We start from the raw sequence: 19,377 nt of genomic DNA, 5'->3' as shown, positions 1-19,377 counted from the left end.
CAGACTCTAAGTGCGACGCGTGGAAGTGTTACCTAAAGTATCAGACGACATCAGTCACACTTTCAGCAGAACGACAGTCAAGTATCCGATACGACGCGTGAAAGTGAAAACGTTTAGCCATCGCCGCTGGACTCCGAACAAAGATCCAACATTTTCTGTTCCAAGGACAGTTAAATAAACGTTTAATCATTGGCATCGTTAGCAATGCAGCCTTCAATGGAGCCCCTATCAAACTCCTTTCAAGGTTTAGCATTACAACGTGTCAAACATGGAAGTCAATCGCGATGGCAAGACCTTGTGTACTAGACCCTTAAAAACTACATTTTGCAAGAAGAATTACTTAAGGTCGTACCTGTCCCTGTACAAAACTACCGGACAGTTAGGGACCAACACCAATCACCCCATTTTTGTACGACGATTATGCAGGAGGTTAGGCATTTTGGTCTTTTGATTTCACCCAAGTCAAAGGCAGCGACGAGGGACATTTTCGCCCTATAAAATCAGGCCAGATTCGTGTGGACCTTCAGTTTACTACACCTCTACTCCAGACTGTGAACGTCATCCTCTATGCCGAATATGATAATCCGATATAAATCAGCAGTGTTAGATTAATCGTTATAGACTATTAAAAGCTTTGGAAGACTCTTGTCCTTCTTTGAATAGTAGATAATCTTTGGAAATGGAATATGAGGATGTCCTGGAAACAGAACCACCCACCCAAAAAGACAAAGATGAAGAGAACTTATTACCCAGAGGGCCAGAACAGGATGAACTTTTAATCAGGGGTTATGATAAACACCTAGCAGAAAATATTATAGATCTCATAATTGACGGATATTCATGGGTTTGATATTGTACAAATGATTATTTGATAGGGAGTAATATGAGTCAAGAATAAGGTTTGGAAAGTATCAGGAGTACGCTTACATAATGCTAAGGAAAGAGATAGTGTTGAAGGAATGGTATAAAGACTTGCGTGACCATTCCTTCCATCCGGTGACTCCATCTGAGATCCAATGCATCGAAGCTCTCTTAGAAAGGAGTAAGAAGTATGTACTCAGAGTGAATGACTTTTCAGACATTTTCAAAGAAGCAATTAGGTGTGAATTGTTAGCTAAGCATTTCCCGAGCGAAGATCTTGACATAAATTTGGAACGAAATTGTTATTTCTACTGGAATAATTAAAGTGATGTAAAGACTAGTGTGACCATTTGTTCCTTTGCTGACTTATTTGGAGATTACAAACATCGATGGGAAACTAGGCGGTAAAGACCCAAGGAACTATTTTGATTCGAGTGGATTACCGCCTTTGCAAGACGGCATCGTCGACTTTATAAGAAGAAATGCCCAGACTACACAATTCAATAATGTGAAATTACAAGGCACAGATTTCGTGGTGTGTGCTCAATATGGTGTGTATTTTCTTCACCAATGCAGTCTTGGATATCCCTTAGAACATTTAGTGACTTATTTTGATCGTGACTCTTCTAGAAAAGATGCAATCGTAGACCGACGGTTTTGTGACCATTATTGATATTTCTTGTCTTAAGTAGGAATCGTACTGTACTTCAATGGCCCAATGACCTCCATCAGCGGAAGTCTAACTTGACCTCACAACGTTGTAAACCTTGTAAAAATTGTGTTATCTGATATTGTATGAATTGTTGTATAATGCGTTGGTTAATGTGTGTGTGTGTGTGTGTGTGTGTGTGTGATTAGGATTTTTAACATAGCAAGTTTTCAGTCATATCGCTACCATGTCTGCAGTGTAGCAGTTTATAGTGATATCTAGCACCGGGGCATCATGCTGCAGACATGTAGCATGATTTTCCACCCAGTCACATTATCCTGACACCCGGTCGAGCAGTCCTAACACTAGCCTCTTTAATGATGATCGCCTAGCAAAGCAGCTGTTAGTCCCATTTTTGTAATTTTTTGGTATTACTCAACTAGGGTTCGAACCCACGACCTGCCGCTTGCGAGGCGGACGCTCTAACCACTTGTTGGTTGAATACAAATTGTTATGAAAAAAGGATGGTTGGTGGTTTGTTTTCAAACCATTTTTATCAATATAAATGCTATTTCACTAATCTCTATCCCTCACCATGAGATGTGCTGTAGAGTTCCAACCCCCAAAAAATCGTAGGGATATTTTCTATCGCGTCCGTGCTTGAGCCATATAAATCGAGATGGTTTCCAGTCTGACCATCCATTTTTGACCCATCCACCTATGAAGATGTCTTTTAATTTAGCTAAGCTGAACGAAGCCCACTTGAAATTACTTCGTGTCAGTCAAAACCTGACACCTAAGCCTGAAGAGATAGAAAAAGTTATAATGTTAAAAGTGGCTCAAGACGAAATCAAAAAGACACAAGAAGAATAGACAGAGAAGTACAGACTTCAGAAGCAGAGAAATCAGCAGTATCTGCAACAACAGGAGCCAGACAGAGATTTTGTGGACTGTCGTGTGGACTGTCGTGTGGACACGAAGGAAATCTCATTCTCTTCCCGATGAAGCAGACCCTTTCCTATGCGAAATCCTGCAGCCGGAGGGGGACGACATCTTACACAATAAGAGATTGCCATAACCCACAACAAAAAGGCTACCCGTAACAATCTAGAAAGATATGGTATTCAAATTGCCAAAAATATTCGTCTGTCTTTGTGTGTAAGTAGATTACATAAAATGGAAGTATGACTATAAACACGTCTTTTCCCTGAATTGTAAGATAAAACGTGTGTATGTGCATGTGTTTGTTTACGTATTTATGTTTGTGTGCGTGCGTGTACGTTTGTGTGTGTGTGTGTGTGTGCGTTTGGTTGCGTGTGTATGTGTGCACGAGTACGTTTGCGTGTGTGTGTGTGTTTGTGTTTGTATGCGTGCGCGTACCTTTGTGTGTGTGTGGTGTGCTTGTTTGTGCTTGTGTCATTGGGCGTACGTTAGTATGTGTGTATTTCTTTGTGTTTGTATGTTTGTGTGCACGCGTACGTGTGTGTGTATACATGTATTATTTCCTTAAGAAAAAGACCATTGTCCATGCACACTTCGTTTCCCTGATTTGTGTGTGTATGGGTTTGTGTACGTGCGCGTACGTATGTGTGTGTGTTTGTATTTCCGTGTGTGCGTGCGCGTACGTTTGTATGTGTATTTGTTTGTGTTTGCCTGTGTTTGTGTGCACGCATACGTGTGTTTGTGTGTTAACAAAAAAAAAACCTTGTCCCTGCACAAAATAATAGTGTGTGTTTGTTTCTAGGTAAAATAAAGAAATATGCTTATAGACACTTTGTTTCACTGACTTGTAGTATTTTTTGTATGTATTTTTGTTTGTGTTTGTGTGCGTGCGCGTACATGTGTGTATGTATTGGTCATTTTTGTCCCTATAAAACTCCCTTTGTCTCAATCAAATTAATTTTCACCTACCTACCTACAGCTGGGCGTATTCAGGGCAGTCACTTGCAACACTGTTGCCATTATTTCCCAAGTGTTCAGTACAGTGACGTCAGTGAAGCTAAATATTTTGAGACTATAAATAGAGACTTGTTTTTTTCAAAGGAATTTCCTACAAGTTGTGACAGTTAATAGACACTAGGTAAGTTCATAATACTTTTCTACAAGATCAGATTATAAATATATAATACGAATTTTCCATAAAATGTAGCTAAGAATAAATACTAGTTTTTTTCAAAGGAATTCCCACTAGTTGTGACTTTAAATAGATACAAGCGTTTTCCCACATAATATTTTTGGTAGTGTAAGAGATAGTCCGATTTCTGAGATTTATCTCCTTCTCTTATAGTTTAAGCCAAAACAGGGAATTTGGATAGTAAGTATAATACAATGGATGGTATAGTGGATGTGATGGATAGTATTTTAATGGTTTAAAGGATATATATTTTGTGAGATTTCATATCCTTCTCTAAATTCTAAGCGAGCACAAGGCATTTTGGAAAGTGAGTATGATATGTCGGATAGCATAGCGGTGTGATATTTTTGTGATGTAAAGGATAGTCTATTTTGGGAAATTTCATCTTCTTTCTTTACATTCTAAGCGAAGACATAACGTTTGAAGTGTGTGTATGTGTGTGTTTTCTCTTAAAAAAATCCGTTTGTCCCTTCACTTATGAGTGATTGTTTTATGTGAATGTGGAGTAGTTTGACTCTAAATAAAAATTTGGGTTCTTCCATAGGACTGTCCACATGTTGTAGCTAGAAATATATACTATGGTTTATACATAGGATTGTCACAGACGTTGAGGTGATAAATGGACACCGGTCGTACTGTATGATTTTTATACAAGTTGTGGCCATAAACGGTTGCTAGGTTTATCAATTATTGTCTAAACTAATCTGATCTAATATCATGTAATATATTCAGTCTCGGTTAAATTCTGCAATAATTTCGCAATTTTAGCGTTACTTTTAGTCACATGCGTTTTGCTGTTGGTCTTTTCCTTGATTGTAGCTATTTATATTATCATTTTAGTTACGCAAATTTATGAACAACTCCAATATAATTTCAGATCTAGGTAATGCCTTATATATAAATCTCGGATACAAGAATATAGTGATTATGCAACAGGTACCTATTACACTCGTGTGCTATCTGATGCCACCAACTCGCAACACTGTTACCATCTGCTCCACCCGATTGAGGTCAGCCACCTGCAACATTGTCGCCATTGTTTCCCCAGTGTCCAGTACCGTGATGTCACCCCTGTTTCATTCCCCTTGACGCTAGAAAGACCCAATATGCTTAATTGAATTCTTTACGTTGAATTCCCCGTGACGCCAGAGTGCCCCATCCATGTTAAATTCCCCTTGTCGCCAAAGAGCCGGGACCCTCTCTGTAATGCTAATTTCCATTGACGACAAAGTGATCCACTATACTACTCACGGATTTATTACAGTTTCTTCCGATACCGCTATGATAAGTGGACGTATGATCTTATGAGGTAAAGATAAGACCCTGTGGGACAACCTGGACTGAAGTTTGAGTTGTTTCCAAATACACACACTATAAAGACAAAAATTCAAAATGCATCAAATCCACTTCAGTGCGTTGAAATAAGTGGTAGTATTCCGGAAATGACCCTGAAGGAATTCATATCAACGTGCACCAACAATTATGTAATATTTGTCTTGAGAAGACAGGTGAACAACAACATCCGACAATATCCGTTCAAACTTGAACAGGTTAAATTTCCACCCGACCTAGCTCGGCTGCTGTATCATTCACATATTAATCTTCGTCAGAATAATCCCAACATTTTATCTGACATTGAGGAGACCAGGTCACTAGCTAGCACGCATTCGAAAATATATTCCCGCACATGTTATTATTCTAGCTTTAAGAACAATGAATGGAAAGAAAAGACATCAAAAAGTTTAGTACAATCAAACAACAATTTGAAGTTATCTGTATATGCCCTTAAAATAAGTAACAGAAAGGAGTGAAGACAACAAGCTTTAAAAAATTTAACAAATAATTTATTTTTCTCGAATACAAAGTTACCAATGAGAAAAAAGGACTGACGGTATTGCAAATTAAATCCAAAAATAATCCGAGAATTAAAGATACAAGTCCTAGTGACGAAACGTCCTGAATAAAATTCCCGAAGAGATCCAAAATTGAAGACGATGAGGTGTCTCTTATGGTCTACGCAGTGCTTATGTGTCAACAGTCTCTTGTCGAATCACATAAACATTATTCCATGTTTTAACTAAGTATAAATTCCAACGAATGTCTGTATACAATACTTTGTCAGAGTACGTTTGTATTACCAGAGAAAATAATATGCCCGGATGTAGTTTCTAACAATCAATGGCTCAGTTTTGAACAAAAATAATGCCGCAGGCTGGCGTTTTACAAGGACGAGAGAGACTGTAGCATTCCCAGCAAAATTTCTGGGAATTGGACTCGATGCATTACGTCCCCTTCAAACAGACTGGAGTGTCTTTCAGACTGTCTGCCATTGATCGCTCACGAAGTGCTCCAAATAATCAACCACTGACGGTTATGTAGGTTAATCATGTCAGTGCAGGATAGGACAAGACTCAATGAGCTACAACAACGTTGTCCACAGCTGATGTTACTAATACGGCCTAGAATAGTGGTAAATTCCCTCTGCTAACATACATCACTTGGTTAATATCAATTGCAGCCAAGGAATTCTTAAAGACGTTGCGCTAGGTGATACTGGATACTCTGGCCAAATGCACCCGGTGGGCGTTCAACAGAATTGTCTTCCGTTGATAATCCCACTCGGTCTTGCCACAATGATGTTGGCACAAGAAAAGTCATGAGCTTCCAGTGACACGTGAATTTGAGCACTCTCACGCGGTGTTGGAATCAGACAAATTTTGGTGTGAAACTGACGGTAACAGTGAAGTTGTTCAACATTTATTTGTTCGTTATGGCACAAGAGCAGAGCATAACATATCCTTGGGGGATTTTCATGCTTGAAGCATTTGAAACCTATCTCACGCCATACCTATAGTATCAACCTGGATTCGCGTGAAGGTCCAGGTACACGCTTAGTCGCATACGCGATTTTACCCTAATATGATCGAGATCCAATAGTCTTCAATTTTAATCAATACGGGCTAGCACAGCAGCATGAGTATATCCTATCACGTTGTTGCTTTACGCAAATCAAACATATGATCGATGTAACAAATTTAGTGATAGCCTAGACTCACAATTACGTGTCAAAAATTGTCGTAGTTCAGAACCCATTTGGTACCGAAAACAAGCAAGATCGAGTGGACTGACCTGAAAAGGCACTTGAATCATTTGGAATATCTCTTATATTGAAACCGGTGGGGCTATCAGAGACGTGGGTGTTTCATGCGCAGGTTTTCGTGAGAACATACTAAGATTCATCGTAGCAAACTTCGTTGACCCAATGACATGCGAAGAAAGTCAACATCAACAGCAACAAAATTGTATTCGTGTTCGACCCGGAATCGGAGGAAAACGTGACCATAGATTAATATGCGGACTGCAAGCTGTCACATGCCGGTGACAAGATGACGGGCAACCTGAATTTTAACAACATGTGGATTTCCAATATGGACACAACCTTTGATGATATCGGATATATGCTGTTTCAAAATTAAGCACAGACACAAAACGTGATTGCCCAAAGCAGGTTTGAAGGGAACATACGGGCATTTGAGACTCTGCGACAGAGCTCAGTAAATGCGTCGATACATTTTGATGGAATCCCAGCACTAAATTCCGAACAAAGCGGACAGCACTGTGAAGGCGATCCGCACGAGGAAACGACCAATTGCCCTGTGCACGGATGTCGATAACTGAAAAACACATCCGGCCCCTGGTGGACATCTACGCGTAGTTATGTATGGAAAAGCCACGTAGACATCACTAAACAACCAGTTCGTGCACATGCCAAATCATACCTGCATTTATCGAATGTCATTTCTTACCAACCAAGAATTTATCATACACGCTAATTTCGATGGGAAGCCGGCAACAACCGATTTTCTTGCATAGGGTTGCTCCTCACCCAAAAAAAGAAATATTTTTTCTGGAATCTGTTGATAAATATCTGGAAGAGCAACTACTTTTGACGGTCTGGAACCTGTCTGTGTAAAAGCTAAATGGAATCTAAGTTCCAACAGCTGATAACAAGGAGCACACAAACTCTGACCGAGGACTCGCAATATTATCGACACGATGAAATCAAAGATGACGAAAGGCAGCAGCGAGCAAAGATTGGCCAACATTGGCAGATACTGGACCTATACATGCGAATGAATACCATTTACCGATATTACATGCGGTTTATCCACGGCTACGATGGTGGGACATGGTGTCATAGAATCGTCACCACATGTCGGTATTGACATCAGTGCAGTCTAGATAATCTGGTATGGACACGAATTCGCACACGAATGCATCTACACACTAAAGTCATGACCACCGCCCAGCTGGCGGGGTCATGGGTCACACAACTGGATTTGGACTCCATATACGATCCTGCCATCACTGCTGATAAATACAAGTTTATCTTGGCTGAACTTGAGTTTGAAGTCGATGATATACGTGAGTTGAACCAGTGGCACGTTGTTCGTGATCAACTTTGATCGCTAATGGAGTACGGACTCGATATTGTTTTGGTGGTTTCCTATATGCATTCATGTGATAGAGCTGCCCTGACGGGTCCGACCGCACGTGAAAGTATCAACAGTTTCTTCACGTCCTAGAGAGATTCGCAAATATTCCGATGTAGTTGTTAAACAAATCTGCATTCGCCCAGAAGTTTATACCTTCTCTATTCCCATCGTTTCGTGATGTCCTCGAACGTTTCTCTCACGATACTAGGTTCCAGTTGTTGATATAGTTTGTGCTCACTGATTTATAATTTATTAAATGCTGCTTGTATTTAGTGTAGACATTAATGATTCTGGACAAACTTGAGTTGGTCCCACTCGGCATTTAGTTTCCTGTTCTCGCTTTAAATGAGTTTATCAAGTTTTCTTTGTGTCTCACTTTGAGGTTCTGTAGCGTTTCCTGAGTACGTCATCTCTGCCTCGGTTTATCGCAGAGAATATCAAGCTCATCAGCGGTCAGTTTCAGCTTGGTTTCCAATTGTTCGCACGGGTCCTAGTAAACACTGAAATCATAATTCAAAAATAAATACCGGCTTCTCCGTCAACAGTCATGTCGATGAGTTCCGCGTAGATATCACGGTTCATCTCACTTCGGACGGCAGTAGTACCATACAATCTTGTGCCTCGTTGATTTCTTTCTGTAAAATTGTGTCGCCCCGATACTCCAAATTACACTAATGTTGACCATTTTCATACCTGACTAAAACATTTCATCGATCTCTCCTTGATGAAGTTCACGTTATATGTCTGAAACAAATCATGCAGGGAGCAAAATATACATTCCACGAAAAGACAGGGTTGTGTTACGCCAATATAACGTCTTCAGCGAATGACTGTTCTACCTCGTCTACAAGCATGGGCATAAAACTATTGAATTCACCACAAATTTTGTGGATACAAACATCAAGAGATTTAACGATCCCATACATTTCGCGTGTGTTTTCCTAAATATCGTATCCGTCTACTTTTACAAATATAACCTGGTCCTTTTCCCCTGGATTTTGAGAAATGCTGTTTTTATTCTCCTTGCAGGTGAAACAAGTCTTCCAAAGATAGCAATAGTTGGACACAATAGTTTGAACTCAAGCTTAACATTAGAATGTAGATTATCCATACTCTCCGCAGTGAAGTTGTTCTGGATGGTTAACGGATCTTTGATAGGAAACCAAGACAGATATTCTCTAAACAACACAATCCTGTCCATAAGGGATTTGACAGTTGACGACCAGTACAACTTATACAAGTGTAACGAATCAAGCACTGGACTTGAGAGTGATCAGTACAGGATACAAATGTGTAAGTTGATCTTTACAATATTCATGCCATAGTTCATATTATGAATGGAGTTTGATGTCAGCAATGTCAGCAACCAATTAAGGCAGCTAATACATCGCATGTACCTGTAGTCACATACTTTAAAGTCTCTGCCAATTTCCTTATTTTTGATATGCAAGTTATAGAAATTATGCAAATATATATAACTGGACCTTATGATCTGTCTTTATTTGTCCACATACGCATATAATGTACAGAGAACATTCCACTCCCAGTGATGAAACATCGCCACTTTTTTGTAGACTTTTGGAGAAAGGTTCCTTTGAAATATTCTAGATAACCACAAACAAGGTCATTGATAAACTCAAATTTCATGAATGTTTATTAGTCAGAGAAGTATTTAATTAAAACACAGACAAGTACTTAAATGCCACCAATATTTTTTTTAAATTGTAACTATTTAGCTGAAACTTGCTATGTTAAACTGTCTTGACGGTATTCGGTTTATTAAATGAAATGTTGATCTCTTACTCCACACACACCCACGCACGCATACACTTGCATTTAAAATTTAAAATAGCATGACTTCTAATGTGTTGGTATAAAACAATTTGATATACCAGTACTGTTGGTATATCCAGCCTGATCCGCCGATATCGCATTCCTATGCATATATAAATATTTTTGCAACAGTAGGTTCTGTTTCAACAGCAGGCTACCGCTTCTATACTTTCTAACTCAGATATGATTTTTCAATGTAACGAGATTGACTGACAGGTCTGAACTATCCATTCCACGAAACAATAAAATATGTGTATGTGACTGTGATTCAAAATTGTCCAGTTTCGTCTCAACATTTACATTCTTATCAGACAAAGTGTTATTCTACTCCCGAAGCTCCAGATCATCCTCTCATACTTCACTGCACATGATCTGCACTTTTTAACTGAGTTCTAAGTAGAAAACTTTCACAGATTTACGTTCCTGATCCATATCTTTCTTGACTTCATCAATATCAGCATGTATGTGTGATTTAGAGTATGAAAGAATCACTTGTTGAGACTCAACTACAGAGACGGTAGATTGCTTGCTTGAATTCCCTCTCCTTAGTTCCGGGTCGACCTCAACTGACCACACTAAATTAAACAGAAATCTCAGCATCAACATGATTCTTAACAGAGATAGGAGGAATATTTACATCTACCTTTGAATGAGACACACACGAGATATAGAGTACGACCCATAAAGTCCGGATGTTTCACGAATGGGCCTATACAATAATCATGAGTGTATACATTTCGTCCCCTGAATAGGTCCTTTTGTATTAGACTTATGTGGGGCTTTGTGATTTTAGTAACATCAAATTTGAAGGCCCTGCAACTTTTAATAATAAATAGCACATATCAACCAGAGCAGCACTGAAGGCTCTATTCTAGTCTTTAACAAATATAAATCAACTGTGGAGGCAAACTCTACTTGACAAGAAAAAGATAGCAAAGCAACCTTTTATTTCCTATGAAATAGTCAAAATTTTAATATAGGATAGTAAACCAGTATATTGCATGTTCCTTTCACAAACAGAAGAAAAGAAGATTTCTACATAGAAGGTTGTCTTACATAGTCTTACATATGAACAATTTCGATTATATATATTTGCTCTACAAAAAATCAAAAATATAATAATGACTATAGTTAAATTGCGACCGTGAGAGATGCCTTTTCAAAATAAGGTTATGATAATAAAGTAAAACCAATAAATGTCGGTCACATAAAGATACACGTATGAAAAGATGGAAAGCAATGTAATTACTGACCGATGAAGCGAATATATTCCATGACGTTAAGGTAAGGGAATTATTGGAGACAGAAAAATACTAAGTAGTTTTCTTCTCACTCAGACAAAAATATTTCTTGGTAGAAACATTTAATTTGCTCTTGAGACTAGAATTTGGAAGTATGTTATTGAAAAGGAAATCAGAAAATGGGTAAATATATTGTATAAAAGTATTGATTATTAGAATAAACAATAACATCGATATAGAGACATGTAGCTAATTGAAGCAAGCAAGGAAGAAGATAAATGGGAAGTACGGATAAATTTATTCATCTATCTTATATCAGATGCCAAAGAAGCTTCAATTTAGAAAGCCAGAATTTTAAATTAAAGATCTATGTTCCTAATTTCAAGAACGAGGATGCTATAAGCAAAAAGATAATTTTATGAGGGCTTGTAGTATATATATATATATATATATATATATATATATATATATATATATATATATATATATATATATATATTAAAACAATTCAGGTGAAAAACAGCTAAGTAGTCCTACCGAAACGCAGTCCTGGTATCCCATCTCGGTCCAGATTAATGGTCCTGTAATTCTTGATAATAGTTATATGTAAATAATATATAGCATTTAAACGAAACCGACTCCATGTTATATGTATTATCACATTAAATCTATCGACGAAATAGAACGTATCAATTCTAAATACTCACCATGGAAAGATTGCGCAAATATATTGACACAATTATATATATCATAGAAAGAAAACAATGCTTGTGCGGAAACATTCCAACATAAAACTTACTCTTCAGCCATAAAAATAGTACACACTAATTTGTTCGCATCAATTTTGATCAAATTAAAAACATACACTTTAAATGAATGGTACCAACTTTATTTCATCTTGGATTTAGAGGTAGTATTGGCAACATGTATGTATTTTCTGGTAAATTTGGTAATTAGAAAGTACTAAACTACTCAAGGTTATTTCTTTAATTTTGTCCAAAAACTAGTAGAATTACATGGTGTCATTACGAGTATAACAATTGGAGGAGATAATATGATACTTTTTCAACGTGGAGATTACAGATTCTTTTAGGTACTTAAGAAATAATTATAACGAATTGTAAATTAAAGTAAGAAAACGTGATTATTATAGTATAGCGATACAACTAATTTAACAGACGTGACAGCGAATAGTTAAAGCAGATCTCGATGGTTAAGGGCATAGATAATTTGTCATTTTAATGTACATGAACCCGATCACGTTTAAGGGTTATTTGCACGGTATTTCCATAGGTAGGATTTAAACTTTCACCTTTAAATATGTTTCCCCATTTCTTGAATTTTTTCATGTTAAATCCAATAATATGTATTGTACATAACCCCAACATCACTTTACTTTGGGATACATAACTGATAAATATGTAATCGCAGTCATTTGCTACTAATGACCTGTTTAACTACATTTCATTTAGTGCATCATTAGTTTTGTGGAAATATTTTGGTAAAGATATTTGATGGTCGAATTTTACTCCATATTCCATTGACATTAGAACCCGGGTATGTTTATGATTTATTCTGACCACATCGTATGTTTTAGTACTTTTGTTTTCTTTAAGCATACTTCACAATTGAAGTCACGTTTATTCTTATAAACAAAAATCAGTACTAGACATAAAAGACCTATTTACTAACAGGCTCTACTTGAATCATTACTCATATGTAAATTACGTAACATTTGGCAGGATGTCCGTTTGCAGTTATTCACATATTCCTTTTACATACAAGTCACTCTGTATTTAACCATTGCAGCTGGACCTAATGTCATCGAGTTTGCACCAAGTATTACAACCGTACAAGAATATTCTGAGTTGAATGTGTCCTGCCTTGCAGACTGCTATCCGATTTGTTCCTGGAAGTGGACAAAACTGGATCTCTCCATGGACCAGGGAAAGGTTATCTCAACACAAGACGCATTACATATTCAAAATATTACACGACAGGACGCTGGGAATTACTCCTGTGAAGTTCTGAATAAAATCACTAATCTATCACTTGAAGTCATAACATCGATACAAATCGAATGTGAGTATAATATTGAAATATCATCGTCATCATCATCATCATCATCTAATACAAATATTTCACAAGCAAATCTATACATACTATCATGAAGTATACTTTTTTGTTGGTATATAGGTTATGAAACATTTTATTGGATGAGAAGTTAATTTTGTCAATTTTTTGGCCACAATATAATCTGCAAATAAACGCTCCTTTTTCCTGCTGTTGATATATATTATTATCTCGTTTTGTGCAGTAGATTCATATTTGATGAAAGTCTATATGCTGAGTTCAGCACAATATAAAACAAAAGCTGCTAAAAGGAAAAAAAAATATAATACACAAGTTATGTCCAAATTTATCTCTGTATTATACTCGTCGTTAACCGAGGGGTAAATTTACCAAATTTGACGTTCGTTAAATGTTGGGAAATATTATTATTATTATTATTAGTAGTAGTAGTAGTAGTAGTAGTAGTAGTATTAGTAATAGTAGCAGTGAGTGTATTTTGGTTAGATAAATAATTATACTTACATATTCGTTTATGGATCATAGCATTGTTCATTTTCCATGAAACGACATGAGTTTCTCTTTTAGATATGACATTACATATCTCTTCTCTTTATCTTTAGATGGCCCTGGCGAAATTTTGTTTAATTCATCAGAAAAAATTATTCGTTTGGATGAAAATGATTCCATAACCATATCTTGCTCTTCCGACTGCTTCCCACCATGTCAGATAGACTGGACTGAAACAAATGCGGACATTATGATACCTGGTGCAGAACTGATGCTTGCCAATGTAAAAAGAAGCTGTAATTATACATGTCTCGCGACAAGTGCAAGAAAGGACAAGGCTACAGTTACGGATACTATCTATGTAATTGTGAAGCCAGGTGAGGAACATCTCTGTGACTAATACCCTTATTTAGCGCCAACCTAGATTTCTAACAATGCCATTACAAAAGACACATGTAGTCCGTTCTGTTATCGACAGAGCCAAATGGGCACATACTTGCTATTGAATGCATTGTCTGATTTTGCGAATAAGATCATCTCGATTCTCAAGCACTTATAGATTTATGTATCGGTAAAAGGTAAAACAAACTTAGCTAATTTACACAGTAAGTCTGACGTTTAAATTTATAACGAATCTTTTTTGCGCCGGATATCGTGCACATATCTTGAACTATTAGCATTTTGGAGCGAGACAAAAAGACAGTGCGTTACCCATTTGTACCACTGTAATTTATATCGGCTACAAATTTAAGAAATAACCGTTACATGACAATAGCATTTTGGAATTATTCTCTTTGTTTGCTTGTTGTTTACTCTCATACTCAGTTATACGGAACATATCAGTGATTGAGTTAATGTCAAGGGAGATAAATCTGTAATCATTATTGATGATGCTGTTGTACTTGAGGACTCCGATCCATAACATAAAACAAATAAAATGAAATTCAGTAAACAGGATTGTACATTACGTAAGTTTGAGTGTTGATAACGATACTCTTTAATAGCTGACATTTTAGTTTAAAATGAAACTTAAAACCACTTGCAATTAAAAGATTAAAAACTGATCCTATCCTACTAACGTTTTCCGAAGGATATTATATGACATTTTAAGCGTTTAATTTGCGTGTAGGAAAGGTTACAGTTCCGAAATACATGACTGTCATATAAATCGTTATAACAATTGGTAACCATTCATGATGAATTAGCGCGATAGACTCGTAAACTAATACAAGAGTATATCGCTCGAAATCATCGATCTTGCAACCAAATACAGAATTTGTTGTATTTAAGTTTTGCTATATATGGAGTCGTTTCTTCTTGCTGAGGATGGCCGAACGTGCTGTTTGTCATTTTGAATTCTGCTCCGGACATCGTTTACGTGAGCTAAAGGATCTTTCAGCGTCGGGTGTTTTATGACCCTAAAGAGAACTTTTATTTTGTATATTTGCTGTTCTTTTTATATCTCACATTGCCCTGTAACAGTCTTGAATTTAACATAAATGTAATAAGGGGTATCACATACAGTCACAATCAAATCAAAAATCAAATCTGTGTTTAGAAGATAGATAAATCGTAAAAGAAGCATTCAGTTTTGTTAGTTTATCTTGAGGACATTTAGCAACAAAATGAATGTACATATGTACTAATACAGAACAACCTAACATTATACTATTTTAAGATCATTACGATATGACATATTTCATGTACTTTCAAATCAATGCACGTTGATTTCAAAGTATCTAAATGGGTTTATAACATGCTGTTGTATTGTGTCGTAATGCAAACCACAAATTGTCTCTTATTTTGTTTCATCTTAGGAAATATTTTAATATTTAGAGACGTGTTTCTTGTATTTATAATTTAGTATTATAGGTTGTTATGTACATCTGCTTGTATGTAAGTAGGTAGGCGATCCATGTGACATACAATAGTTTATCAGTTATTATCTGTATGTTATTACATGCTCCTTCTTTCTGTAGGTATTTTCAAGTATCTTGCAATTTATAACCGAGTATTCAAGATATGGCAGTTTCATATTGCGATATTTTTTCCTGTTTAACGAAATATTTTTGAAAGTACCATATAGCAAACACACACACACACACACACACACACACACACACACTGGAATGAACTAGTATTTCTTCTCTAAGGCAGGTATTCAAATAAAAAATGAAATATATTCAAGGAGTTGTTTATTTTGAGATGTTGGGTTTTTCAGGGTCCAAACAACACATAACCACAGTAATGACATCACAAGAGGATGCTGAAGGTGCGGTATGCATTACGCATGTCATTCTACATTTTATGTTCGCATAACGTTAAAGAAATAGTTGGAGAGTATAATTCATTACGTTCTTGCACAATATTTTTAAAATTTAATACACACTCCTGTATACTAAAACTATTCTTTTTCAAATTTCATTAAACAGACTTTATCAGCATTTTCGTCTTCTGTATTAAAATGTGTACCAATTGCACGACTAGTGTTCATTTGAGCTTTAAGCCCAGTATAGAGGCTATGTTGACAACCTGTTCAGAATTTGTATCTCTGTGGATAAATTCAAAGTTACCATATCGCATATAAGCATACGTACCCTGTAATAAACTCTTCTTTCTTTTAAGGCCTTTTCAGATACTCAAATAAAAACTGAATAATATTCAAGGAGTTGTTTATTTTGAGATTTAGTGTTTTCCAGGGACCAAACATTACACGACCACGGCAAAGACATCGCAAGAGGATGCTGAAGGTGCGTTATGCACTACGTATGCCATTCTAATTTTTGTTCAAATTACAGTCCAGAAATATTATAATTCATTACTTTTTGTATATAGTTTAGGGCTCTAATACACAATCATAGCTATTAATAATAATAGTTTCAAAGTCATTTCAACAGAATTTATGGGCATTTGCTTCTTCTGTAATAATATTTACACCAAGTGCATGACAAATTATTATAGGGCGCTAAACTCAAGATGTCGGCTGAATTGACAAGCTGTTCAACAGTGGGGATATTTGTGGACAAATACATACCCTGTAAAAACACACCTTTCTTTTCTAAGGCATTTTATATCTTCAAATGAAAACTGAATTACATTTAAGGAGATGTTTATTTTGAGACAATATAATATTTACCGCAAAGCCAAGTGTCCACATTTTTCTAATAAGGTTGAGTAAATGTTGAAGAATGTTACATAATAGAGGTACATGTTTTGGCCATTACTGTTATCACAAAATAACGAATCAGACAAAAAAGCTGCGATTAGCTTTGAATCATTTACTTTAAGTAGATTGTCCATTGCGAATCTAGATTCCAACGACATGATCTAACTTTCAATATAATGTTACGATATTGCTATGAAGTTTCAGTGTACTTTCATCTAATTGTTTATCAACAGTTCATACACTTTTCCTTCCCAGTGTAAAGCAGTAAATATTATTTCTATTTTGTAAGAGATAATTTATCAGATTCGTTACATTATAGACTCGCCCATAAATTTTTAGTTTGTTTAAACATAAACTCAGCTTTATGCTGGAAAAAATCAAACGAAACAAATAAATTCAACGTTGTATTGTTTTCTCCGTTAACGTTACCAATGTTCATTTTCCAATGCTATTTTTTATAACGGTCCACTTTCCGACATCGCACATTCTGCATTTGTATCTATCATGTTTATATTAATCATTTGTGCATATAATATATTGTTATAAAGTTTATCTTATAATGTTTGGTGTAATAACTATTTACTGTAAAGAAGGGACCCTCGGGTAGTGATGAAAGAGTTTTATCCAACCCCAAGCTACCTTTTTCTAAATCAAGGCAATACATTTTTCTTAAGTAATACGCAAGTAATATGCAACTTCTTTATTTCGGGTTTTCGAAGTCTCACACGCAAGTATACACGCAGGCATACAAATAAAGAAAAGCCCTTCTTTTATAGAGTTTCCTTCCAAACGTCATTTGCTGTATATTGTTCTCGGAACTGGAATCATTATATTGGTTGCTTTGCTGGCCTGTCTTCTGCACAAAATTAGATTTTGGTAAAGTATTGTCAACTTAATTTTTTTAAAGTGACATTTTCGAAAGTTATATAAAATTTGTTTGTATTAGTAACAAATAGTAAAAGTTGTTACTTCTTGATATACATATTTATTTGTTGTGCCTATCGCACCTTTGATATTCTCACAATTTTTAACTGTATTGATAATAACAAGTATAAAATTTCGTTCGTGTGTGCTGAATCAACTCTCTGAATATTTTTTGATATATGTAGCATACACATTCGACATAATTCGACATTAGATCTATAGTACATAAATTGGACACGATACTATGTAATGGCAAATGTATTATTGCGTAATACAAATTTATACATATATTTCTGGTTTATCTCAAACTTCATGACCTGTCTTTTCTAGCATACGTGTAGACAGAGTGTCAACTAGCAATACATTTATAGATTCTAACAAAGATGATGCAGATGAAAACGTGCAGGAAGAAATCCAGTCTAGTTGTTACTGGACAATTGTAAATAATGCAGAAGGAGAAGTGTGCAGTGCCATCGAAACTGAGTTTGGACGACGCATAGAGCAACACTTAACTGAACAAAATGAAGTTTTTTTCAACACTGAAACAAAACAACCAGTGACGGTCGATGATTTCAACGATAACGCGCAACTCGATGGGTACTTGAATCCCATTCAATCATACCCCGTAGATATCGTCGATTACATCCATCCAGTGAGTTCGGGTCAAGTGAATCCAGGCTTTTTACCAAAACGTCACTCTACAGCGTTTTGAAATACTCTTGATTACATTATGTAAAGGAGCAGGCGCAAAGTGTCTTCGCCTATTTTAATAACTCACTAGCCTTTATATGCAATGTCACGCTACAAGCTGAGAAGTGAGGACTTAATTAGTTCGATTGCTTCCGCATAATTTGCAACATTTTTCAATGAGAATCCAAAAAGGATACTATTTGTAAAATCCGCAAAAGTAACCAAAGACAAATGGTCTCTGATTCTAATATTGCAATATATATATATATATATATATATATATATATATATATATATATATATATATATATATATATATATATATATATATATAGAGAGAGAGAGAGAGAGAGAGAGAGAGAGAGAGATTTATACACATTGTACAGACTTATATAATGATGCACCTTAATTGATTATCGAGTGGATACTTGTCAAACAACATTTACAAACATTGTTAGGATATTTGCTTCCATAAATTTATGAAAGTATTAGCTATGTTTGATTGCTCATTAAGATCGTTTGCGTTTTTGATCCAACGTGTTGATGCATGCATTCGTGGTCAAATTTGTATTAAAGTTAACACAAACTCGATATAAACTGTGAATCTTTTCAAAACTGCGCCTATAGCTGAAAAAGCTGAAAGATAACTTGTAAAACTTTGAATATATTCTGTGCAAATATTTTAAACATGCTTCATGTAAGAATGATATTTGAATATGTGTTGTCTTGGTTTATGAAACAAATGTCATTAAATTGGTATATTTGTAGTAAAGGTAGCTGTTGTTGATCCTTTGCTGGCATTT

General features: G+C 35.9%; 1 protein-coding gene across 1 annotated transcript in view; it reads left to right on the top strand.

Annotated features, from left to right (window-relative positions):
• LOC149771942 (contactin-4-like) overlaps positions 1 to 18,805 on the top strand; it is a 31,113-nt gene extending 12,308 nt beyond the window's left edge. The window contains exons 3-9 of the mRNA XM_089948059.1: positions 9,170 to 9,433; positions 13,024 to 13,296; positions 13,908 to 14,171; positions 16,016 to 16,066; positions 16,494 to 16,544; positions 17,737 to 17,836; positions 18,215 to 18,805. Coding sequence (XP_089804185.1) covers positions 9,170 to 9,433; positions 13,024 to 13,296; positions 13,908 to 14,171; positions 16,016 to 16,066; positions 16,494 to 16,544; positions 17,737 to 17,836; positions 18,215 to 18,596 — 1,385 coding nt within the window. The 3' untranslated portion in view covers positions 18,597 to 18,805. The remainder of the gene's footprint in view (positions 1 to 9,169; positions 9,434 to 13,023; positions 13,297 to 13,907; positions 14,172 to 16,015; positions 16,067 to 16,493; positions 16,545 to 17,736; positions 17,837 to 18,214) is intronic.
• The last annotated feature ends 572 nt before the right edge of the window (positions 18,806 to 19,377 follow it).

This window comes from Sinohyriopsis cumingii, unplaced genomic scaffold, assembly GCF_028554795.1.
Source record: "Sinohyriopsis cumingii isolate HCF-2022 unplaced genomic scaffold, ASM2855479v2 utg001564l, whole genome shotgun sequence".
Lineage (NCBI taxonomy): Eukaryota > Metazoa > Mollusca > Bivalvia > Unionida > Unionidae > Sinohyriopsis > Sinohyriopsis cumingii.
Note: the sequence above shows the minus strand (reverse complement) of the source record. Positions and strands in the feature narration are given on the sequence as shown.